The 24898-nt window shown below is 42.3% G+C and overlaps 2 protein-coding genes across 11 annotated transcripts in view; one reads left to right on the forward strand and one right to left on the reverse strand.

Annotated features, from left to right (window-relative positions):
- Nucleotides 1-24898, reverse strand: part of PUS7L (pseudouridine synthase 7 like) — an 89603-nt gene that overhangs the window by 61911 nt on the left and 2794 nt on the right. The window contains exon 2 of one of the 3 annotated variants that reach the window (XM_033959425.1): nt 13910-14518. The gene's annotated coding sequence lies outside the window, so the exon portion shown is untranslated. Of the gene's footprint in view, nt 1-2534; nt 2795-2914; nt 3104-13909; nt 14519-24898 lie in introns of those variants that run through there. The other 2 variants (XM_033959424.1, XM_033959426.1) reach the window with 2 other exon arrangements.
- IRAK4 (interleukin 1 receptor associated kinase 4) overlaps nt 2927-24898 on the forward strand; it is a 32246-nt gene continuing 10274 nt past the window's right edge. Inside the window, exons 1-6 of one of the 8 annotated variants that reach the window (XM_033959437.1) lie at nt 2927-3023; nt 15722-15891; nt 16410-16555; nt 17800-17961; nt 19430-19590; nt 24715-24779. In XM_033959437.1, coding sequence (XP_033815328.1) covers nt 15731-15891; nt 16410-16555; nt 17800-17961; nt 19430-19590; nt 24715-24779 — 695 coding nt within the window. In that variant the 5' untranslated portion in view covers nt 2927-3023; nt 15722-15730. Of the gene's footprint in view, nt 3024-3075; nt 3467-5438; nt 6207-15721; nt 15892-16409; nt 16556-17799; nt 17962-19429; nt 19591-24714; nt 24780-24898 lie in introns of those variants that run through there. The other 7 variants (XM_033959442.1, XM_033959439.1, XM_033959438.1 and 4 more) reach the window with 7 other exon arrangements.

Below are 24898 nucleotides of genomic sequence, written 5' to 3' on the forward strand. Positions count from 1 at the left end.
TGAGGATGGGAGCCAAGGTGGTAATATCAAAAACTGGTTGACTGTAGGGGTCCAAAAAGCTCTATGTAATAAAAAGAACCAAGTTTGTCTCATAGATGCTGACACTGTACATCTCATTCTCCAAGACCAAATTAGTGGCCATTGAGATGCAGTAATTTGATGCTTAATTTCAATGCTCCAAATGTCTCTTAGACCATTTTTTTGGTTTTTTTATTCAAATATCCAGATATTAATTTATACCACAATGCGGCTTGATGCCCTAGGAAGTCTGCTTGGAAGCATAAGAACTCTAAACTATATTGATTATTCAATGTTTTCCATTCAGGGAACCCAACCTGAATGGCCTGCTTCAATTGCAACCATTTAAAACTTTGTTTTTTACTAAGACCAAATCTATGTTGCAATTGTGAAAATTCCAGCAGTTTACCTTCCGAAATAACATCATTCAGAGATCTAATGCCTGCAATAATCCAGTCCTTCCAAAGGATTTGAGCTCCACCAATTTTAATTTTGGAGATTATCCATAAAGACTGATTAGTTGACTTGTTTATTGGGATAGGTGTTAATTTACTAATAAACCTCAACGTTTTCCAAGTATCCATTAATATCTTATTTTCTCTGTATCTTCTAGGCATGTTGATACTTGGAAGATGAACTAAATTTAGGGGAAACATAAGGCGCCATTCCAAATATAACCAATCCGGTGCATTATCTATCAGTTCTGGGAGGATCCAATACATACCCTGACATAAAATATAGGCTTGATGGTACCTATAAAAATTTGGAAAATTTACCCCTCCCTCCTTAATTGATTTTTGCAAAGATACCAAAGCTATTCTATGCGTTTTACCAAGCCAAAGAAATTTCGTTAAAATGCTATTAAGCTTTTTATAAAAGGACCCCTGAAAATAAATAGGTATCATACTCATTTGGTAGCTGGCACTGTAATCTGGAACCTGGGACGTTAGATCATTTACTGTATCATTGTCCCTACATTAAAAGTTTTTGGAATGCAATTTGGCCACAAATTAATAAATTGATGGAAAATCATGTAGCAATATCATATGATACAGTGTTATTTGGAATGATGATGAGAAAAAAAAGTCAAATTTCACCAGAAAATAACAAGCTTTTACTAGTCATGACAGGGGTTGCCATTCAGCATATAACCAATAACTGGAAGAATCATAGTAACCTTAATTATACATTTTGGTGGAATACAATTTGTCATATATTCAAAATGGAAAGAGTAATAGCAATACAAAGAGGGACATATCCTAAATTTATAAAAATATGGGGGCCATTGACAAAGTATTGTACTGAATGAATAGTAGGATTTATCTTCTTCTTTTCTTCTTTATGGCACACATGGAGGGGGGGGTAGTGAAAATAATTTTACATAACATGTTATAATATGGTATATAATATGTATAAGGTGATTGGAAAGTACTTGAAGGATGGGGGGTGGGAGAGGGGATAAAAAAATTTGTTCAGAATATTATGTAATAGATATAAAAGTGATATTGTGTATTCATTAGTTGTAACTCAATATTTTGTACACTTCATGTAAAATATGAAAATGAATAAAGAATTATAAAAAAAAACAACAAAAAAAAAACTGGTTGACTGACAGACAACAGAGGGTGGTGGTAAATGAAATTCACTCAAAAGAACAAAGGGTGATTAGTGGAGTGCTTCGATAAATCAGTTCTGTTCAATATATTTAAAAGAAATATTGCTGAAAGATTAGAAGAAAAAAATGCCTTTTTGAAGATGACGAGATTTGCTATGTGGACATCCCAGAGGAAGTGTACAACATGAAATTATCTACAAAAATTAGAAGTGTGGGTTGTTTGATAGTTAAGCTGTAATGTGAAGAAGTACAGAGTGATGCATATGAGGTGCAGAATTCAAAGAGTAATATATAAGTGACAAGAATTTAATGTGCACAGAGCAAGGCAAAGAACTCAAGGTGATAGCATCTGAGAATCTGAAGGTGGCAAAATAATGTAACACGAACAAGAACAGAAATCACAATAGCCAAACAAGAAGCAAAACAAGAACAGTATACTTTAACCAGCAGTATATTTTAACCAGCAGTATATTTTAACCAATAAATTTTGTGAAGTTTCACAGTGCTCAGAGTTGCAACCAAAAGAGGCTGATCTCTGGGTCAAGCCCATGAACCACTTCTCAGCCAGTTCTCTCAATCATTGCACTGCTTTTAGAATGTCTCAATCATATATCTTATTAACATCTATTATTATGACTTAAATGCACTTTCAATATGGACACATGCTAACGGAAATATCAGCATTGTAAATGTAGAAAAATAAAAAAACAGGATTTTAGGATTTTTATGGTTTTATGTAGTTAAAAAAAAAGCCTTAGCGTGCAGGAAAGACCTGTTAAAAACACAATCCAAGTTAGTCTGCAGTAAAGCACAATCGGAACAAAGAAAAAACTGTAGACCAGAGTACAAGATGCAGGCTAGGTTTATTTAAATAAATATATATTGCGGTTAATGTTACCACCTTTATACAAACCAGGGGACCCGACACGGTAAGGCCTATTTTTACTGCAGTTTGGAAAAGAACCCTTTGGAGACAAACATCAGTTTAAACTGAAAACAAAAGGCTCTGCTTCTACGTTAATGAGTTTAATGAACCTATTTTTGCTTCCCAAAGTATTTTATTTATAATTTACTTTTGTTTTAAAGTGCATTATCTTTTACTAAATAATTATTACAACTTTAAACCTGTCTGCATTCCTTTCCATCAACTACAGTGCATACTGTACAGCCAATTTAAGACAGTTATAAATTAGAGCGGTCACTCCAAAATTATACACGCTTCCTACTTCTAACCTCAGCACCGCTATTACATCATTTCCCCAAACCCACCCTAAATTTTACCTCACTTCCTGCGAGCGCGTGTAGCTAAATTAAAAGGCAGCAATGCAGAAACGGGATTCTGCTCGCACCTATCCTGTGCGGTCCAGTGGGAGAAAGTCCCAGGTGGAAGGTGCGCTGAGATTCGAGGTTACGCTTACGTAGCAGACTGCTAAGCCGCTGGTAGCGCAAAGCGAGAGAGGGAGGGAGCGAATAGTGAGATGCGCATGCGCAGCAGAGTTTCTATAGTTTAAGCTTTGTGAGATGTGCAGGATGTGCGGAATTTCTCAGGTTGCGAAAGTAGGAACTGGGTGGGAGTGGTCAAGAAGCAGTTGCGGCTTTCGGCTTTCCTGTTCCAGGGTTCTTGAGAGAGACAGTGCACTGTTTGCTACTGCTGGGAGTTGGTGGTCCAGTTGCTGCTCACTTTGAAGAATGAGAGTGTGTGTCCGTGGCAGGTAAGGCGACTGGATGAGCAGTGAAACTGCTGGCGTTGATGTGCTGAGAAATTCGGTAGCTGTTTGTCAAACTAATCCGCGAGAAGAACAGAAAAGGTGAAGTAAAGCTGATGAAAAATTGGTGGGTACCTTTTTATGCTGGTGTACCACTGTGTCGATATCATATTATACAGTATATCCTGTTTGCTGAGAAACGGAAAAAGCAGCAGTTTATCCTGGAAGTTGGTATGGCTTTGTTGTACAAAAGTTGATTTTTATTTATTTATTATTAAATATTACATCATACAAGGTAAATCCAATCCTGAGAGGATGATAACATGAAATAACAAAATATGTTGTTAGGTGCTATCAACTTGTGCTCGAGTCCTAGCGACTTGATGAATGAAGGATCTAAAGAGAAATTTGTTTTGTGTTAGTCTGGTAAGGTTCTCCAGGGTCATCCCCATGGTTGTTTTCAACATGTCCAGCCATCTGATTGCAGGTCACCCTCTTTGCCTGGTTCCTTTGACCTTCTCAAACATGATGTCCTTCTCCAGTGATCTCTCTCTTTTGATAGTGTGACCAAAATAAGACAGTCGTAACTTCATCATTTGGGCTTCAAGTTTGATCTCTTCCAGAATCGATTTGTTAGTTCTTCTGGCAGTCCACGGCACATCTAAAATCCTTCTCCAGCGCCAAAGCTCAAATGAGTCAATCTTCTTTCTGTCTTGTTTCCGTAGTGTGCAGCTTTTGCATCTGTAACCAACAACTGAGAAAATGAGTGCATGGACAAGTCTGATCTTCATTTGGAGTGTTATTTACTTGCTTTTGAATACTTTGTCAAGAGCCTTCATTGAAGATTGGCCAAGTGCTTATTCTGTGGAGTATTTCCTCCCTGCTAGTTGCTTCTTTGTTTACAAAAGAGCTGAGAAAATTGAAATCCTTTACAACTTCTATTCTATCGCCTTCAAGCTCAACATCTTCATCATTTTCCATGTTCATGATCTTTGTCTTATTTATGTTCAGTTCTAATTCTATGTTATGACTTTCGGCTTTGACTTTTCTCAGAAGATATAGCATGTCTTCTTTGCTGCTGGTGATGAGTATTGTATCAACTGCATAACCAGGTTGTTTATATATTGGCCACCAACTTTGAAACTGACACTCTTCTTCAAAATTTGCTTTTCTGAAGATGGTTTTACTGTACAGGTTGAACAGGTAAGGTGACAAGATGCATCCTTGCGTGACGCCACGTTTTATTGAAAACCAATCAGTGTTGCCTTATTCGTTTCTCACTGCAACTTCTTGATTTTTATATAGGCTCTTCTATCAGCTGAATTACAGTCGACTCTGCTTAAGTGCAAAGCCTCCAGACCGGACCACGACGTGCGCTTAATCGGAGTACCACTTTTTAGTCATGAAAAATCACCGTACACTGTAGTCAAATGCAATAAACTTTTATTCAGCAAAAAAATCACACAATTTAACACAGTTCAGTTTTAGAAACAGCACTGTTCCATCAAGAGTCCAACTGGGAGTTCAGTGGACGAAGTATCAGCTTCAGTTGTCTCATCAGATGCATGAACGAAGCTCGTACATCGATAACAATTTAAAATCGTGGATGATGAGACTCGACTCCACACCTCATGTACCATGTGAAGAGAGTTGAGCACTGTCATTTTTCTTGCGAGCTCAGCAGCTTGGGGGCTGGATGCCATGCTTGCATCAATCACTGCCATCACATATCTTAAGACAACAACCTGTAATGACGTTTGAAGTTGGCGATTATTCCCTGGTCCATTGGTTGGATCAAAGAGGTCGTGTTTGATGCCAGAAACATGAGTTTGATGTTAGTTAGACTTATGTCATTGCTGTGTTCTGCAGAGTTATCACACAGCATTACAATGTGCCTCATAAGCTTTCTCATTAGTTTGCAACCATCAGATTGTAACTCATCAGATTCTGCAACCATTCAATCCACAGTGTCGCTGTCATCCATACGTTTTTGTTGCTTTCATATTCAACAGGCAGGCGTTTAATGTTTTTGAAATACCGAGGATTTCAATTCTTCCCAATCACCAGTGACTCAAGCTTTTCACTACCATCCATATTGCAACTGAGCAGCAACGTCAATCGTTCCTTTAGCACCTTGAAGCCAACAGTTTTGTTGCGTTTGAAAGCCAATGTTCCATCAGGGAACGTCTCATCGGCGTTGAAAATATTGCATGGCTCATATCCACCAATGACTGATGGCAACACTTCTATGACCCATCTTTCTGCACCAAACTCATCCGCGTCTTGTTTTTCACCATGCTGCTTGTTAAATTTTATGCCATTACGAACCTTCCACCTCTCCAGCCATCTGTTTGTTGCTTTGAAGTCTTCTACACCTAGTTCTTCGGATAGCTGTGCTGCTTTCTCCATCAGCAGAGGCCCGCTGATTGGCAGTTGGCAACTTCTAACTTCAGCAAACCATTGCAGCAATGCCTATTCAGCGTCTCCAGCTTTCCCAATTATTTTCCATTTTCTGGTAGGATTGCTGCTCCATTTTGCCAGTCTTTCAATATGGCTTGCTTTTTTTTTGTGAATCTGAGAAATCTGGCTAGGATGAACACTGTAATGTTTTGCAATAGAGACCCGACTCTCCTGTTGGTCAAGTCTCTTTAAGACATCGACACGTTCAGCCAAAGACAATGACTTTTGACCAGCATGTTGGACACATTCAGCCAAAGACAAAGATTTTTCTCCATGAGATGCTATGGTGCGGTTTCGAAAGTTCTAACACCTGGCCAGGCCTAGACTGCTGATCTGAAACACATGGCTCATCAAAGTGAGAACGTAATTGCTTTTAACCGGAGTGAACGTAACGTGAACGAATAGAGGTAGGACCTATAACATCAGTGCGCATAAATGGTTTGTGTGCTTATCAGAATTGCAATTATCCAGAGTTTACGTCCATTGACTTTAATGTAAAAAAACCGGGACCATGGTGGTAGACTGCGGATAACCGAAGCGTGTGCTTAACCAACGTTAGGTGGAGTCGACTGTATGTGTTTGGGTTTTCCCATTTGCACTAGAGTTCTTCATAGTTTATTGTGATCCACATAGTCAAAATCTTTGCTATAGTCGATGAAGCAAAGAAATAGGGGGTTTTGCTCTTCTCCAATATCCATCTAACATTGGCAGTAATGTCTTTTTTTCCTCAACCTTTTCTGAAAGAAAAGATACACATCCAAATATAATAATTTCATACATATCTTGGTAATAAGAAAATGGAAGGAGAAAAAAAGAATCAAACATAATCTAAAAGAATAAAACAAGAGAAATCTTGGTCTAAAAATCCACATCCACTACTTTGAGACAGGCTTCATCTTGCTGTTTGACAGTTCCACAGCCAAGTTTTGGAACTCAAAGTAACCTCTATTCTCCATTGCCAGTGCTGAGTGTCCTTTATAGCAGTGTTTTTCAACCGCTGTTCCGCGGCACACTAGTGTGCCGCGAGATGTTGCCTGGTGTGCCGTACGGTGCAGACACTGATTAGGCCTCAGGCCGGGTCCCGCACGCGCTCCCATGAGACTCCCCCGGTCCCCGCTGCTGTTCAGTTTCGATCTTCTGCTCTGACGCAACCGGAAACAGGAAGTTGCAGCAGAGCAGAAGATTGAACACTGAGCAGCCGCGCGTGCGCGGCTCTTTGGGAAAGCGTGCATGTCGCCGAAAAACAAAATCTACAAACTAAGGTGAGGCGAAGGGAGAGAGCTGGCTAAACAGTAGGATCGATTGGGCAGGCGAGTGGTGGCTGCGGGGACCGTGCGATCGCTCGTGTTCCCGGCTCAAATTGGAAGGAGGGAGTGAAAGGGAAAAGGATTCTGGGCCAAGGGGATGAAGACGGAAAGAAAAACCCACAGCAGGAAAGAAAGGGAAGGACAGGCAGGTGAGCCAGATGCTAGAAGCAGGGGGGGGGAAGAAAGAGGGAAAAAAGCTAGATGGGGTTGAAAAGAAGAGACACACTGGTATGGAAGAGGAAGATAGGGGAAATCTGGACACAGGAAGGTAACAGAAAGAGGGGAAATTATGTGCATGGGGCATAGGGACAGAGACATAAAGGGGACATGCCATGGGGATGGTATATGGACACAGGGGGGGGCAATGACAGATACATAGGGGAGATATTAGAAATGGAGAAAATAGGAGCACAGAAGCGAGATGGTTTGTGGGGATGGGACAGGGATCGAGCTCGCAGGCTCCAGTGGCTTGCACAAATTACATTGTAACGTGCCATGAAAATAAGAGGGAGGAAGGTAGATAGATAAGCCACGTGAGAGGAGCTGAAGGGTAGTAGAAAGGAACAGGTGGTAAAGGAGGGAGGGAAGGGTGGTGGTGGAAAGGAATAGGACAGACATTGAAGGAGGGTGGAGAGGAACAGAACCCGAAGGGAAATGTGGAAGACAGAGTGGGAAGAAGACAGATGCCAGACTATGGGGGAGCGGAGGGAAGAAAATGGGTGCTAGACCAATTGGGGGGGGGGGGGGGTTAAGGGAGAGGCACAGTAACAGCAAATGGAAGACGTAGAGAGAAGACACACAGTGGATGGAAGGAATTGAATGAGAAGATGTGGAAAGCAGAAACCAGACAACAAAGGTAGAAAAAAAAAATATTTATTTATTTATTTTTTGCTTTAGGATAAAATAGTATATTAGTTGTGTTGATAAAAATTTATAAACAAAGCCCTGCCAGCTGAACATCTCTTTCTCTAGTTCAGCAGCAGGAACTTTGATTTATAAGAAAGGAATAAGCTAAATATTACAGTACTAAGGCTTATATGGATGCAGCGGGGACGGTGACGGGGCGGTGAATGGGATGGCAGTGGCGGTGACGGGGCGGTGAAAGGGATGGCGGTGACGGTGACGGGGCGGTGAAGGGAACGGCTGTTGACGAAGAACTACGTGTGTGTCTTTCTTCGATTCCAGCCAGAATATCAGCTTTGTGTTCAGCCAAACAGGCCCAGGTTTCGCATTGAATAAAGTATTTTATAATTTTTCACTATTCTGTTTACTTAATATTTCATAATAAAGTAATTATAAAATACTTTCTTTGTGTTTATTTGATTCCTATTCAAGAGAATTACTTTATATATAGTCAATATAGGCACAGAGTTAAATTTTTTAACATTTTCTAATGGTGGTGTGCCTCATGATTTTTTTCATGAAACAAGTGTGCCTTTGCCCAAAAAAGGTTGAAAAACACTGCTTTATAGAATACAAATTTAGTGCAGATTTGGGGCCAAATTCTGTAAACGGCATTCCGATTGTAGACCGCTGTCTAACTAGCCAATCGTGACACATGTTTAAAAAAAACAAAACACTTCAATGCAGGCAGCCTATACTGTAGGCATCTGTTGCAGTTGAGGGAGATGCGTAAGGATGTTTAAGCTCACCCAAGGCTGGGCGTGGTTTCACCCAGAAGTGGCTTTGGGCAAACTTAAGTGGCCCTAGGCGTCTCCCTAGGGCTGCTATAGCCACTTGAAATATAGGCCAACAAAAAGCTGTTCTACATTTCAAACAGACGCGGCCGCTATGCTGATCACGGCAAAAAAATCTCACTAGCACGATCAGCTGAGGCACGGAACTCACTCCCCCTTCACGCAAAATCTTCCTGCAAGAGGGATGCCCATTTCCTCGTGCTGTCGATCCCCCAAACCCCTGACACACACCCCCATCCAGTTGGCAGGAGGGATGTCTACTCCCTCCTGCCGCCAGCCCCGTCAATCCCTGGACATTTCCCAACATCTCCCCCCCTGATACCTCCCTCCCCCTTCCCGTACCTTTAGGAGATGGCCAGCAAGAGGGATGCCCACTCCCTCCTGTCACTGTCCTGCCTCTTTCAAAATGGCGGGTCTTCCCCCCTGTACGCAACCCTACCCTTATTCTTCTTTTCCTATATTTAAGTTCATGTAAACCTTTTCCTTCTCTTCCTATATTTAAGTTCTTGTAAACCGTGCTGAGCTCCACATCCGTGGCAATGATGCGGCATATAAACTTAAGGTTTAGTTTAGTTTAGTCTTCCCCTTAAGTGTATTCTGGGGTGCATCAGGGAGAGGAATGGCCTTTGGTATCTAGCCACTTGGATTCTTAGGCCACTCCCAGTGCATTCCAGAATGCACTTGGAAAGAGGCCTAAGGCCCCATCTGTGGGAGGAGCCTTAGGTACCTTGGCCAATCAGAGCCTTGGGCCCCTCCCTGGTACATCCCAGAATGTACTGGGAAGGGGAAGGCCTACCATTTTGGAAGAGGCGGGCCTGCCAGCTAAGGGGAGTGAGCATCCCTCTTGCTGGCTATCTCCTAAAGGTACTGGGGGAGGTTCAAGAGGTGTCAGGGAGGATGTTGGAGTGTGATGGCATGTTGGGGAGTGTAGGATGGGTGTTGGGGAGTCTTGTGGGATCGACGGGTCGATGGCATGAGGGAGTAGGTATCCCTCCTGCTGGGGGACTTCGAGGGGAGGTTTGAAGGTGGCAGTGGGAGGGATTGGGCATCCTTCCTGCCACAGACAGTGTCGGGTGGGGGTTCGGGGGTGGTATTGGGATGAATTTGGCATCCCTCCTGCTAACCAAGTTCACAGGGGGAGGGGAGGGGTCAGTGGTTCCATGCCGCAACCGCTAAGCTGAACGTGGCAGGGGGATTCCCTTGCAATTCTCTTATCAGCGCCTGAGATGGCGCTGGTTAAAGAATCGAGTTGGGCATCTGACCCTTAAGGCAGACTTAATTCTGTATAGGACGCCGGTGTGTGATTCTCAGCCACTTCTTAGACGACTGCAAAAACGGGCGTCCTATACAGAATTTCCTTCTTTGTGACTAATTTCAGGCATTAGCATTTATGTCTGCTAAAATTCAGTGTAAACGCTGTTGCCTAATTTTTGATAGTTGGGCACATATCACAGTATTCTATAACACTGTGCCTAACATGTAGGAATGTTTCTTCCTCCGATCAACCAATATCCCTCCCTTGACCATGCATTTTTTTGAGTTGCACACTGGACAAATTAGGTGCTGGTGTTACAGAATAATGACTAATATTTGCATTTAACCCCCCCCCCAAACTTACACATATAACTATCTAGCATGAACAGCTGCATTCCTTGTGGTAAAGTTAAGTAGGGGGTTTGCATGTACAGTGGTGCCTCGGTTTGCGAATGTTTTGCAAGATGAGCAAAACATTCGCAAAATCGGCGCCTCGGAAACCGAGCGCGCCTCGATTTGCGAGCGCCCCCCCTCCCTGCGAACTGGCACCTCCCCCGCTGCCATCGGGCACCCCCCCCCCCCGCCGCAACCTGAAGTCCCCCAGAGCCCTCTTCTTACTTTAATGTAGTACCGGCATGTCGGCCTCCTCTTCTGTGCTGGCCTTGAGCATGTGCGCATGCTCAAGGCCTGCGAGTTCACTTTCTCTCAAGGCCAGCACAGAAGAGGAGGCCGACATGCCGGTGCTACATTAAAGTAAGAAGAGGGGACTCAGGTTGCGGCGGGGGGGGTTGCCCGATGGCGGCGGGAGGGGGGGTGCCAGATCGCGGGGCCTTTGGGGGGAGTTCTTGTGGGGTGGGGGGGGAGCAGCGCTGCTGGCCTCAGTGGGGGGATGGGAACCTTTCAAAGCGAGTTTCCATTATTTCCTATGGGGAAACTCGCTTTGATAAACGAGCATTTTGGATTACGAGCATGCTCCTGGAACGAATTATGCTCGTAATCTAAGGTACCACTGTACATGTAAACAAATACAGGCAGTAGAATAGGGTTCATCACCTGGCTTTAGCCTGACCAACACTTTGTCTCACATAGCATCGAAATCTAAGAAGTTTGGGGGGCCAAGCACGGAGATTGTTTTGTGCTGGTGTTTTATAGATAGCAACTAGGTTGTAGATGCTGACATTTGGACGTGCTTAGGAAAAAGCTAAATACTGATGTGTAAAGAACATCGTTATTACAAAATACACATGTAAATCAAAACTCTACCCAGACTTCTCCCCTGTTTATATTTGCTGTAAAAGTATGCTGGATTGCACTATGAATATTATTGGGCTTGACCTAATTTTGTAAGAGGCTTTTTACAAAATTCTGACGCTTTGTTTATAAAAGTATCCTCCTTAGTGGATAAGTACTAAGTACTCGTAGCTAAGTGGTTGAGAAGCAGGGTTCAGAAGTCTTCTCCTACTGACATTCTTTGTGATCTTGTGCAAATTACTTCATCCTCCATTGCCTCAGGCACAACTTAAATTAGGAGCCTACTTGAGCAGGGAAATAAGTCATGTAACTTGCTTTGAGTTTGAATTTGGAAAAGTCAAGTTACAAAGCTTAATCCAAAATCAGCGTGATGCACTTTAAGCCCTTTTTTCCTATTGTGGCAATGCTATAAAGCAGTGTTTTTCAACCTTTTTTGGGCAAAGGCACACTTGTTTCATGAAAAAAATCACGAGGCACACCACCATTAGAAAATGTTAAAAAATTTAACTCTGTGCCTATATTGACTATATATAAAGTAATTCTCTTGAATAGGAATCAAATAAACACAAAGAAAGTATTTTATAATTACTTTATTATGAAATATTAAGTAAACAGAATAGTGAAAAATTATAAAATACTTTATTCAGTGCGAAACCTGGGCCTGTTTGGCTGAACACAAAGCTGATATTCTGGCTGGAATCGAAGAAAGACACACACGTAGCTCTTCGTCAACAGCTCTCAATCTCTCTCTGTATTTGGTTTTTATAGCATACAAAAATAGACAAATATACCCTCCATCCTTTTTATTAAACCACAATAGCAGTTTTTAGCGCAGGGAGCTGCACTGAATGCCCAGCGCTGCTCTTGACGCTCATAGGCTCCCTGCGCTAAAAACCACTATTGCGGTTTAGCAAAAGGTGACCATATTGTAAAATATAGACAGCAGATATAAATTCAGAACTGTGCATAGTAAGTGAAGGGAAGTTTTCATCTCTGGGAATTTACCCAGTTAACTATTAAGTTATTTGGGCAAATTCCTTTGAAAACTGTGGTAATACTGCCTCCACTTTGCTAAATTTAAAATAAAATCATTTTTCCTACCTTGTCTGGTGATTTCTGGTTGCACTTTCTTCTTCTGACTGTGCATCCAATCTTTCTTCCCTTCTATCAGCCTGTATGCTTTCTCTCCTCCACACCTCATTCCCTCCCCCAACTTTTTCTTCCTCTCTCCCTGACCTTTCTTTCTTTTTTTCTGTTTCTCTTCTTTCCTTCTGTTTCCCTGCCTGCTCCCTTTCTTTCTTTCTCCCTGCCGTTCCCCAAGCCACTGCCACTGCCACTGCCATCGGGGAACAGGACCCACCAATGGATAACAGGCCCCAAAGCCGACGCCGACGCATGCTCTCCCTGATGTCAATTCTGCAATCGGAGAGGAAGTTCCGCCCAGCCAGGCAGCGATTGGCTGGCCCGAACTTCCTCTCTGACTGCAGAATTGACGTCGGGGAGAAGAAGACTTATCGGCTCGATAGATTAGATCGCCAAGACAAAGTGAGTCCTGGGTGATCGACTCACTTTGCCTTGGCGAGCTACTGGCGCCCCTGCCTCGGGCCCCCTGTAAGCTCCGGGCCCCTGAATGCAGGACTGGTAGTACTGCCCTGATGGCGGCCCTGCGGCACACCAGGCAACATCTCGCGGCACACTAGTGTGCCGCGGAACAGCGGTTGAAAAACACTGCTATAAAGGGACACCTACATCCCTTTACAGAATGCTAACATAATTTATATGTTTCTATGTAAGTGGAAATAATTGTGTGTATGTGGTTAAGTGTGAGCACTTAAGCAAGCTTGGGTGTTCAGTGCAGAGGCACTTGCATGAAGACCACCCTCAAAACTATGCCTGAACAACAAAGTGGGTACCAACCTTTAACAGTGGAAGTTTAGGAGGAAATAGAGTTTTGTTAGAAGTTAAGGTAGTCAAGCACAAGAGTGCATGCTGACAGGAAAATAGATATAAAAAGTTACAGTGATTAAGTAAATCAAGTTTGGTTACCAGGGAGAGTAGCGACTGTTTTCACTTACTGCCTCTTTTACAAAGCCGCATTAGCCCTTTAAATCTCTATGGGCTTCGGGGCCATTAGTGCAGGGCAGCCGCTAGCACGGCTTTGTAAAAGAGGCTGTTAGTACCAATGGAAATTTTATTATTGAAACAAGATATTCAATTTTCTATAAAACAGCACAATACAATTTCAGTATTAATTTAACTCTTAGGTATACAATATTATCTTGTGCACTATTAAACCTTGGCCACAATTCACCACCAATAAAAAATATAACAATAAGAGTGGAAAGGAAAAATGTGTGTATATGTTAATTTTGGGAAACCTACTTATAACTTGGCTCCATGTAATATTTAAGAACAGATACTTGACGCATTTAAGGAGGAACTAGAATTTTATTTTTACAGAGCAAAATGTATAAGTTTAGACTTTTATTTATAAGATTAGGTTACAATTTAGGAATTTTTAAATGAGGGAAATGTGCCACAAGATAAAATATTGTTAGAGAAGCAGAATGATCGATTTAAGCTGGATTAAGAGTAACTCACTATGATATAGGCCCAAGGTGGTCTGTTGGAGGAGATGATGTCCTTGCTGGAAGAAGAGTTCTTTAGTTGCAGATTAGCTGAGAGTACATGGCATCTTGAATGTAGAGGAGAGATCCCTGCAAAAGTGTGCTGTAGAATGTCCAGCAGTGATCCAAACAGGAGGCGTTTAAGTGAATCTCCCCTTTTTGTGGACTCTAAGGGCTTGAAGTCGGGCCCAATCACAACTCAGGAGTTCAGTTCAAACTTGTTTCTGTTCTGGCTAGATGATGTCAACTGATTTGATTATTAGCAGGGCAGAACCTTAATTGGATTTTAATAGGGTCTTTGTCTGAGAATGTCCAGGTGGATGCTTAGGCTTTCAGTCTCATCCCAGTTTTGAATGGCTTATGTCCTGTGTCTTTTGTTTTACTCCAGCCTTTGTTTGCTGTTCATGGCTTGGAGAATAGAGTGCAGTTTAACACTGCTCAACCTTCTTTTATGGTGCATATCTTGCACAGTAAAGGTCTGAGGAGAGACTGCTGCTACATCTTTCCATCTGTTGATATCCACTAAATGGGTAACTTCTTTGTTTCAGGCTTGCAATAGTATGAAGACAGTTTGCTAGAGTTTCTAAAAAAGACCAGGTCAGAAAACAAACTTTAGTTCAGGCAATATTTAAAAATTGCTACATCCAGCAAAAATCAATCATATTATGCTACAATATGAGTAGCTTGAAGTACTACACATTCTGTTCATATGATATAGTCATCTTTAAGATGTATTTAAAGAATGTGTAGCCAAAGTTCTGGCATGTATGTATATGCTGGTATTGGACAGGACCCTGGTAAGAGCAGACAAGCAAGCAACGCAATAAATGTGGGGAAGTGACATTTGACGAAGCCCTGAAGAAACGGCTACACACCGTGAACGTTGGCTTATATGTTGTATCACTTACATCTTCACAATTAAAAGAAGGCAGCTAATGAACTTAGTCCTGCAAAAATAGAGTAGTGGTAACTGCACATTCTCTTCGGAAGTTTTTTGCCAATGATGTGGGTGAAGGAGGTTTGAGCATTTTTTTCTCTGCCATGATGATAACTGAGGCTTTTTCTTCCATTGGAGACAGTGCTCTTACATTAAATAAGTGGAGTATTCATATTTATTGTTATGCTGGTATTGTAGTCATTTTTGTGCATATTTGCCACATAAATGGGTACTTGATTCAAGTGGTGAACAGAAGTGGTTCCTTGTTCTTATAAAGGATTTATTGAATTTATTTTGAATACGTTTGTTTTAATAATGACACTGGCACTTATTTTTTTAGGAAAATGGGTTTAGTCAGGTGATGGAAACTTTTTTTTTTTTCCTAGGTCTTAAAATCTGAAACAACTGTGTGTTATAGGAGATCATATGACCTGTTTAATTTATTTACTGATGTCTTTCCCCCTTCTTTTTCACTGGACATATTGATTTATGTGCAGGTTTCTATAGTAATTTGTATGCTGCAGAACAAATATTTTTTTCTCTTTTTTTGTATGATTTACATGAATATTAGTGCCTATATAGGATTTTTCCTCCCACTCTGTATATGAGAAATGCTTCAAAAATCAGGAAAAGCCCTTTGGTGTATCTGACACAGTGTGAGCAATTTCATAGCCACTGAGTAGAGCAAATGTGACCGTGTGGAGATTTATTAGTTTAGGGTTCTTTTTGAAGGAAATATCCTGCTTTAGATTTGTGGGTTTTTCCTCATTGGAATTATCCTTGTGAAAGTCTGTAGAGTGACATGATTAAAGATGCACTTCTGACTAAATTAATCTTTTTTTATTTTAGGAACTCAAGATGAGCAAATCCATAACTCCTTCTACATACGTCCGCTGCCTTAACTTTGGGCTTTTGCGGAAGCTGGCAGACTTTCTTGATCCACAAGAAGGATGGAAGAAAATAGCAGTAGATATAAAAAAGCCTTCAGGTGAGGATCGATACGACCAGTTTCATATAAGGTAAGAAGATGATTTGTAGAACAAGAAGTGTATATGAACAAATAAATGATGATGCTATAGATCAGGGGTGTCCAACCTGCGGCCCCGTGAAGTATGTTGTCCCCGGGCGAGGGCGATGCAGTGTTTTCCTCTGCTGCCCTTGGATGTTTACTGTCTTGCCGGCTCCCTCCTCTGTCTTGCTGCAGTGTTTGCGCGGCCCCAGAAACGTTTTTTTCGGTCTATGCGGCCCAGGGAAGCCAAAAGGTTGGACACCCCTGCTATAGATAATAGCATTTACGTTTGCAAGTTAAATTAAGAACAAGGCTGTTAAACTGCTTTAAAACTGTGTAACCTGGGAAATGAATTAAATCTAATACTTGCATCAAAAAAGCTGTCGAACCGTATTTTAAAAATACCCAAGTAAGCGTCTTGTTACACTACCTATGCAAATCTTAAGAATATGATTGGACGTTATTGAGGGGGGGGTGAATAAAAAGTAAATCATAACTTATGTTTCTGTACACTTAACTTTCTGTCAGGAGATTTGAAGGATCTATTCAAATGGGCAAGAGCCCTACATGTGAGCTACTGTTTGACTGGGGAACCACAAACTGCACAGTGGATGATCTGGTGGAGCTTCTGAAGAGGAATGAGTTCCTGGCAGCTGCAGCTCTCTTACTGCCAGGTAAATTGCTACAAATCTGGTAAACAAAACTGATCACAGGCATGTGATGATGATGTAGTGTTCCAAACTGGGATTTGATTTCACTTAGGGATTCCAAGAGGTTCATGGTTGAACCCCTAAGTTTGATTTGTGGCTATGAAATAGGCAAATTTTAAAAGTAAAAAGCCGAACAGTCTGCAAAGGTGCTTTAGACTCACACATTGAGGTTCTATGATTTTCCATTTAATTGGAAACTGAGTCCTGAATGGAAAATGAGGAATTGTTTCCTTCAGAAGGAGGAGACTGTTTTCAAAGCAATTGGCAAAATGTATTTTATCCACATATATGCATGTAAAAAGTATTTTAAACTCTTCATGAAAATTCTTTCAGTAGAAATCTAGATACAGGAAGAGCACCTGTAAATGACCATGCATACTTTGTATCCCAACAAATTTCAAAACAAAACTATGTGCACATTAGTCTGCCCATCCGCAGTAACCATTACCTCTGAGAGATCCCACTGGCCTATCACACACCTTCTTGAATTCAGTCAAGTATAATTCCTGTGGCATTGTCCTTTGCAGTTGATCAGGTTGTTTTTTTTAACACTGAGATGCATGTTTATTCCATGTTTTCATTGTTTATGTGATTTTTGAAAGCAGAGAATTTGAGATTATTCAAGTTTGACTACAGTATTTAGAATAAAAATTTGTTTTGAGCCAAAACTATTTTTGGCTGTTATTCTCTTAAACTTTGGAGGTACTCTCCTTGTCTAAACCTTCTGTTTGTGAATGGTAGCTTTTTATTATTAATCATTATAATATTTTTTTTCTTATTTCTCAACCTTTTGTTTTGGGTAAAACTTAATGTCTTGAGTCATGAGCTGTTCCTCTGCTGCATCACATTGCCTTTCACAGCATTTTGTTTTTCAGTCCTTTTACCTAGACTTCTTTAAATGCAGTGACTATTGAAGTTAATCCTCACATGATAAATTCATATATAAATAATGAAATGGAGGCTTGCTCTGTTGCTCAGACTACATGTATTATAATGTAGTCATCTAAGGTGGTGTGGCTATGTTGGGGTCCAAGGAGGAGAAAAGAAGGAAGACGGGCGCTTGCTTCATCGTCGCTCTAAGACACCTTCTGGCTCTCAGGCTGGCATGAGTCCCTGAGCTGTATGGGAGGGGGAGGGAAAATGTATCAGAAATGATTTTTAAAAAGTTGTTGTTTTTGGAAGCAATTGTTTCCCTTTTTGCCTTAAAGATTCTGTCAAAGATTCTGACAATGCAGCGAAATGGACATCCAAAAATACCATCCCTATACATGAAATCCATATGGCTTCTGACTGCCCTGCTGAGAATTTGGAAGTACCATGTTCAATTTCAGATAGTCGAAGTGAAAACAGTTCTCAGGATAGTGAAACAGGTATGATAAATCATTCATATCAATACAGAATGAGTCTTTGATCTGTTATAGCATGCCAAGTCACGCTCAGCATTCTGTCCTAGATAATGGTCAATCCATATCACTAGGAATATCAATAGATCCATTGCTTGCAGTTCCTTCCCTGGGATGAGCGATAGCATTCCAAGTTCTGCTTGTTAAATAATGATTTATTGATAGGGTTACCATATTTGCGAAGACAAAAAAAAAAAAGGACACATGACCCTACCCTGGCCCCACCCACACTCCACCTCTATCATGCCCTGCCCCTGCCTCCCATTTCCTTATCCCCCCCTTCTGATCCTCTGTACCCTTTTGGCCCTAATCTACCCTTCACTGCATCTCATCACCCTTTCAGTCCCAGCTCCAACCCTATCCTTTCTTCCCTTGCCTCCAAGGCCATTGTTCTATCCCTGTCCCGATATTCCACCCCCACCTAGCTTCTCTTCCTTTTTTACCCTTTCTCTTGTACTCTACTCCAGGCTCACTATCTCTGTCTTGTCTCCCCTGCCCCTCCTCATGGTACTGCAACTTTCCTATTCCCCATTCCAGCATCTGCCGCTCTCTCAGTCTTCATTCACTGTGTAATTAAACTCTGGAATTTTTTGCAAGAGCATGTGATAAAAGCAGTTAGCAGGGTTTAAAAAGAAATCCGAATAATTTCCTAAAAGAAAAATCCATAAACCATTATTAAGATGGACTTGAGAACATTCACAGGTTATTTCAAGGATAAGCTGCATAAAATCTGTTGTAATCTTTAGGGATCTTGCCTGGTACTTGTGAGCTGGATTGACCATTGTTAGAAACAGAATTCTGGGCTTGATAGATCTTCAGTCTGTCCCAATATGGCTATGTTTATATTCTTATGTTTGTATGTTAAAATGTATGAACTTATATTATTATGATAGCAAATTGAATTAGAAAATGTTTTAAACTTAGGACACTCATCTGCCCAAGTAATTGGTGGTTCTCATAACTATCCTAGGGGAGGACCAGCCTGTCATATTTTCAAGATAGCTACAATGACTATGCATAAGGTCATCTATGCTTGCTATGCTTGCATGGTCATCTTAGATATGCTGAAAACATTATTGGCTGATGTTGCCTCAGGATAGTTTGAGTATCATCACTGTAATTGATACAAACCTGGGAAATGGTCTGAACACCCCCCCCCCCCCAAAGCACTGTACTAACAGAACCCAGCAAAGACTTGACACATTTTTAGGATTTGGGTTATGATGTATACTGTTGCTATTCCAAAAATGTGAGCAGATTTTCTTGTGTATTTTAGTTATCATTTGTGAACTGGACTATAGAGTCATAATTGTTCCTTGCCAGATAATTAAGAGATTTTCTGTACACCTCTTGCATAGAGGTACATAGAATAAAATTGATGTAGGCATATCATAATCTATTATAACTAAAATGTTTTGTTTTGTTTTTAAAACAGGTTTTTGCAGATTTTCATTTGAAGAGTTAAATAAGAGTACAAATAATTTTGATGACCGACCTGTTTCAGCTGGAGGTAGAAAAGTGGGAGAAGGAGGTTTTGGGGTTGTATACAAAGGTACAGTCAACAGCAGAACTGTGGCAGTAAAGAAACTAACGACCGTAAGTTCTAAATGGATTTTATAAACTTTGATGATTTTTGTAGTCAAAAAGCTGTACTTTTAGTTTTTAAATAGGGATAGCTTTAGAATTATTTGTTCTACAAATGAATGGCATATATAGTATGAGTCCAAAAAACAAGGCAAACTACCCCACTGTGGATACACAACAGACAAAAAAGTGGGGAAGGAGCTGTACACATCAACCTGAGATAAAGCAGAGTTTATTAAATATAATCGGCTAATAAAGAACATACAAAAACATATAAAAAGGCCAATCTATCTTGTGGTTCCTTCAAGACCCGACACGGCCCGTGTTTCGGCTTCGAAAGAGAAGCCTGCCTCAGGGGTACAGATGGAAATCCAGTAGATGGTGCAGAAGCACTTAAACAGCTATATCTCAACGTGAAATACTGGCGGGTAATCTTTGGAAAAGTAGCGCTATTTCTATGTATGAAGCTGTGCAGCTCCAGAGTGATACGCTAATTTTCCAAAGATTACCCGCTAGCATTTCACGTTGTGAGATATAGATGTTTAAGTGCTTCTGCGCCATCTACTGGATTGCCATCTGTACCCCTGAGACAGTTGGTGTATTATTCTTTCAAACTGAATATAAATGAAAGGCCCAAAGTGACAATTTATAAAAACAGAAGAAAAGGAAGTTCTCCACAGAAGTTGCCAATGTGACCAATCCACCTGTCCTTAGCTGTTTTCTCTCTCTCTTTGTTTTCGGGGCTCTGAAAGTTCCATGCACCAGGCTGTGGACCCTCTGCAGCCCAAAATGCGCAAGTCATCTGAGGGTGACTAAGCCCTAGGGCAGATTTTCTGAAACTTTTATGGAATACGTTTCAGACCAGCCATTCTTCCCTCCGCCTCGGACGTGTCTTTCTGTGGCGTTGCTTCTTTAGGCACATCCTCCTCTCTATCAGCCACTGTTTCTCTAGCTGACCCTCTAGCTGGGAGATCTTTATGATGATGACCACCTTTATGGCCCTCTGTTTTCTGACGGAGCACTTCTTAGGGTGGGGGGACCCGGGACTGTATGTATGCTAGATCTTCGGGGACTTTGGAATACAGGGAATGATCCCTCTGTGTTTAAGTCTATCACTTTGCCAGATCTCATCTCGGAGTTTTTGCAGGAGCTGAATTTGGTCACTCAGTTGGCTCTGTCCACCTCCTCTTCTTGGCTATATGGTGTGCACTCTGGCATCTTGATATAAGCATTCGGATCTCTGAGCAATGGGATTTTCCAGAGGGACTCTTAAGATTGTGAGAGCTATGTATCGTCTGTATCCTATGGCACAGGAGTGCCAGCAGTTTTTAGGTCAGCCTAAGGTGGATTCTTTAGTGGTGCAAGTGACTAAGCACACCTTCGTAGTGAGGGTGGTGTAGTGCTCAAGGACATGCAGGACTGCTAGGTGGATGTTGGTCCTCAGGAGGCTCTTTGAGGCAGCAGCTTTGGGCATAAAGGCTGCTTTGACAGCAGTCTTTGTCACATGCACCTGTCTCTCTCTCTGCGCGCTATGGAGCCTCCTCCTCAGCTTCTTTTGGCTAGAGGAGATTATGTGGCTGATACCTTATATCATCTACCAGACTTTTATGACTCACTTCAAAATATGAAAAAATAGTAGCCTCAATAATAATAGTACTCAGGATACCTTATACACTCCTTTTCGATTTATAAGCTATTTAAGCTAATATAAGTTATTTGGATGTAAGAATAGATAAGGATGTAAAAAGAACAAGAAATGAAAAAAGAAAAAAATATTTATCTCCATAAAAGATATTTATTACTCTCCATGTAAAGGGAATGGTGAAGAATTCCAACACCACTGACTTGTTCTGAGAACAGTGGAATCTGAATTCCCATTGGAGTGTATAAGGTATCCTGAGTACTATTATTATTGATACCTTATATGACAGTATTTGAGTCTTGGGTAAGGTATTGGCATATTTGATTTCTGCATGAAGAATGCTCTGAATCAGGCAGTGGGCTGGTGATTCCACCTCTAAAGCTATTCTTGCAAGACTCCCTTTTAAGGGGCAGTTGTTATTGGCAAAGGTCTGGATAACCTCATGAATTCTGTTGTGGACCACTGCCTTGCCTGACAGCAGACCCCGATCCTCTAGAGATTCAGGATGCTCTATTTTCATGGTTCGAGATTTTCCCAGACAGAGGTTCTCTGACTTCATGTTCTGGAAAATCATTATCAGTTTTCAGGTCTGTCTCTTTGGCCAGGCAATGGTGCCTCATAGAAGCTCACTTGAGGAAGATGGAACGGTAGGTGCACCTGTATTTGGATGATTGGCTGATTAGAGCCCCCTGTTGGCTGAGGGTTGGTGCACGGTAGATCAGGTGGTCCAGGTTCTGAAAGACCTGGGTTGGATTGTGAATTACAGGAAAAGCAACTGGACCCTGATGTAGTCCCCTAGGGGTTTTGTTCATCAAAGCAGCTGGCCGAGTTTATATTCTAGAGGCATGCAGACAGAAGCTGTGCTCTTGGATTTCTTGTCTTCTGGAGAATCCAGTTCCGTCTGCCTGAGACTATCTACAGGTACTGGGGTCCATGGCGGCCTCCATAGTTATGGCCCCATGGGCAAGGGTGCCTATGCATCCTCTGCAGAATGTGTTGTTCTCCCACTGGGCACCACAGATGGTGTAGTTGCTGACGGCTCTTCCTTGTACTCTGGAAGCCCAGGTCAGCATGAATTGGTGGCTCTTTCCGCAGTCCCTCTCCAGGGGCATGTCGCTGAAGATTGTATCTTGGGTAGTTGTGATGCCAGATGCCAGTCTCCACTGCTGGGGAGCCCATTGCAACTATCGTCCCATTCAGAGGCATTGGATGTCCTTTCAAAAGAATTGATCCATCTACCGATTAGAACTGCGGGCCATTTGCTTGACTCTGGTGAAATTGCACTTGACTCTGGAGTGCCAAGTGGTCTGAGTCCGATAATGCAACAGCAGTGGCATATGTCAGTCGCCAAGGAGGAACCAAGAGTGCTTCTCTGGCTCAGGAAGCCCGCCTTCTCTTTCTCTGGGCGGAGTGTCATCTCCTGGCCCTTTCAGCAGTGCATGTGGCGGGAGTCTATAATGTTCAAGCAGACTTCCTCAGTAGACAGACCTTGGATATGGGTGAGTGGAAGTGTCCTCGGTAGCGTTTCAGGCCATTGTGTGATGCTGGGGTAGGCCTCACTTCGACCTCATGGCCATGATGAACTCAAAAGCAGACCGATTCTTTAGTTGACGATCAGAGCCTGGAACCGTGGGCTTAGACACTCTCTAGTACAGCCGTGGCCGCAGGGAGTCCTACTGTAAGTTTTTCCTCCCTGGCCCATGATGGTTGGGTCCTCCACCAGATTGCAACTCATCAGGGAAGGGTCATTCTGGTGGCTGTTTGGTGGCAGGCCATCACCTTCGACCACTGGTCTGGAGGTTCTTGGAGATGGCTACAAATTGGAGTTTCTCTGTCCTTTGACTGAGTATTTTCTGGATACCCCTGTGGATTGCCCCGCGAAGGTGGTTCGGGGGCAGGCCACAGTCCGCAGACTTTTGGATATTGCGGCCATTGAACCTATGCCAGGGAGATACTCTATATACTTCATCGTTCCAAAGAAAGGATCCGATGATTGGAGACCAATTCTGGAACTCAAGGTGGTCCATGCAGCCCTGAAAGTCCCTTGATTCTGCATGGAGACGGAGCGCTTAGTGATAGCATCGGTGGTACCGGGGAAGTTTCTAGCCTCCCTGGATCTGACGGAGGCGTATCTCCACATTCCCATTTTCCCGGGCCACCGAAAGTATCTGCGGTTCCATGTTCTGGGCCAACATTTCCAGTGTGCAGCACTGCCCTTTGAATTGGCGACGGCACCCCAGACCTTCACTAAAGTGATGGATTACTGCACAGGTCCTGGACCTGTTGGGCCGCCGCGTGAGCGGACTGCTGGGCACGATGGACCTCAGGTCTGACCCAGTGGAGGCATTGCTTATGTTCTTATGATGGTCACTCTCTCAAAGAGCATTCGATTGCATAGTTCAGGAGTAGGCAATTCCTCAAGAGCCACAAGCAGGTCAGGTTTTCAGGATATCCACAATAAATATGCATGAGATAGATTTGCATCTCAAGGAGGCAGTGCATGCAAATCCATCTCATACATATTCATTGTGGATATCCTGAAAACTTGACTTGCCTGTGGCTCTCGAGGACCGGAATTGCCTACCCCTAGTGTAGTGAATCACTGTGAGTGCCCTATGTTCGATCTCATGGTGACCAAGGCCAACAAGATGGCCGATCAGTTCTTGAGTCATCTAGAGGCCGGCAGCGAAGGCCTGGACACTGTCGTTCAGCTCTGGCCCGAGGAGGGTCTTCTTTATGTTTTATCTCTGTAGCCCATGTTAGGGTGTATGTTAAGGCAGATAGCGGCCCACGAGGGTCCGGTGATTCTGGTGGCATCCAGCTGGCCGAGGCAGCCGTGGTATGTCGACTTGGTTCGGCTGCAGCAGGATTGGGAGTTCCGGCTACCTTGTCATTCTCACCTCCTCACACAGGGTCTGATTGCGATGCAGGATCCGGAATGCTTTAGTCTTGCGGCATGGCTCTTGAGTACGCATCCTTGTCTAGCCGGGGCTACTCTTTGGCAGTGATTGCTGTGAAGCAAAAGGAAGTCCTTAGTGGCGACCTATGCGAAGGCTTGGAGGTGTTACCAGGCCTGGTGTTCCCTGCACCATCTCTTCCATTGATTCCTCGAGTCCTGGAGTTTCTGCAGGATGGTCTGAAGAAATGTCTAGCAGTATCTTTGCTCCGGGTACAGATTGCTGGTCTTTCATGTATGGACCCTCCTTCCCTGAGGGGCTCATTGGCAGCTCATCTGAATGTGGTTTGTTTTCTGCAGGAGAAAGTTCATATTCCTGGCTTGGATTTTTGGAACAGTGAGTTCATGGATTAGTATATATGCTTCAAGGATTTTTGATTAGTACCAACTCAATTACAACAAAATATAAATTAAACTAGTCTTTAGGCCTGTTACATTAACTAATGATTCTGCCATCTCTAAAATGTTAGAACACATTTGTATATCAGTCTTTTTCTTTTTAACCCATTGGGACTTCTCTGCTTATTTTTCTTTTTAGTTGGTTGATATTAGCATTCAAGAATTGAAAGATCAGTTTGATCAAGAAATCAAAACAATGGCTAAGTAAGTAGAGGACCTTTCCATTAAACTTTTTATTAAGCACATTACTGAAAATTGCCATCACAACTAACACCAATTTAAATGCTGTCATGCTAGGGAGACAATAGTACTATCGTCTCATA

Source organism: Geotrypetes seraphini, chromosome 9, assembly GCF_902459505.1.
Source record: "Geotrypetes seraphini chromosome 9, aGeoSer1.1, whole genome shotgun sequence".
Taxonomy (NCBI): domain Eukaryota; kingdom Metazoa; phylum Chordata; class Amphibia; order Gymnophiona; family Dermophiidae; genus Geotrypetes; species Geotrypetes seraphini.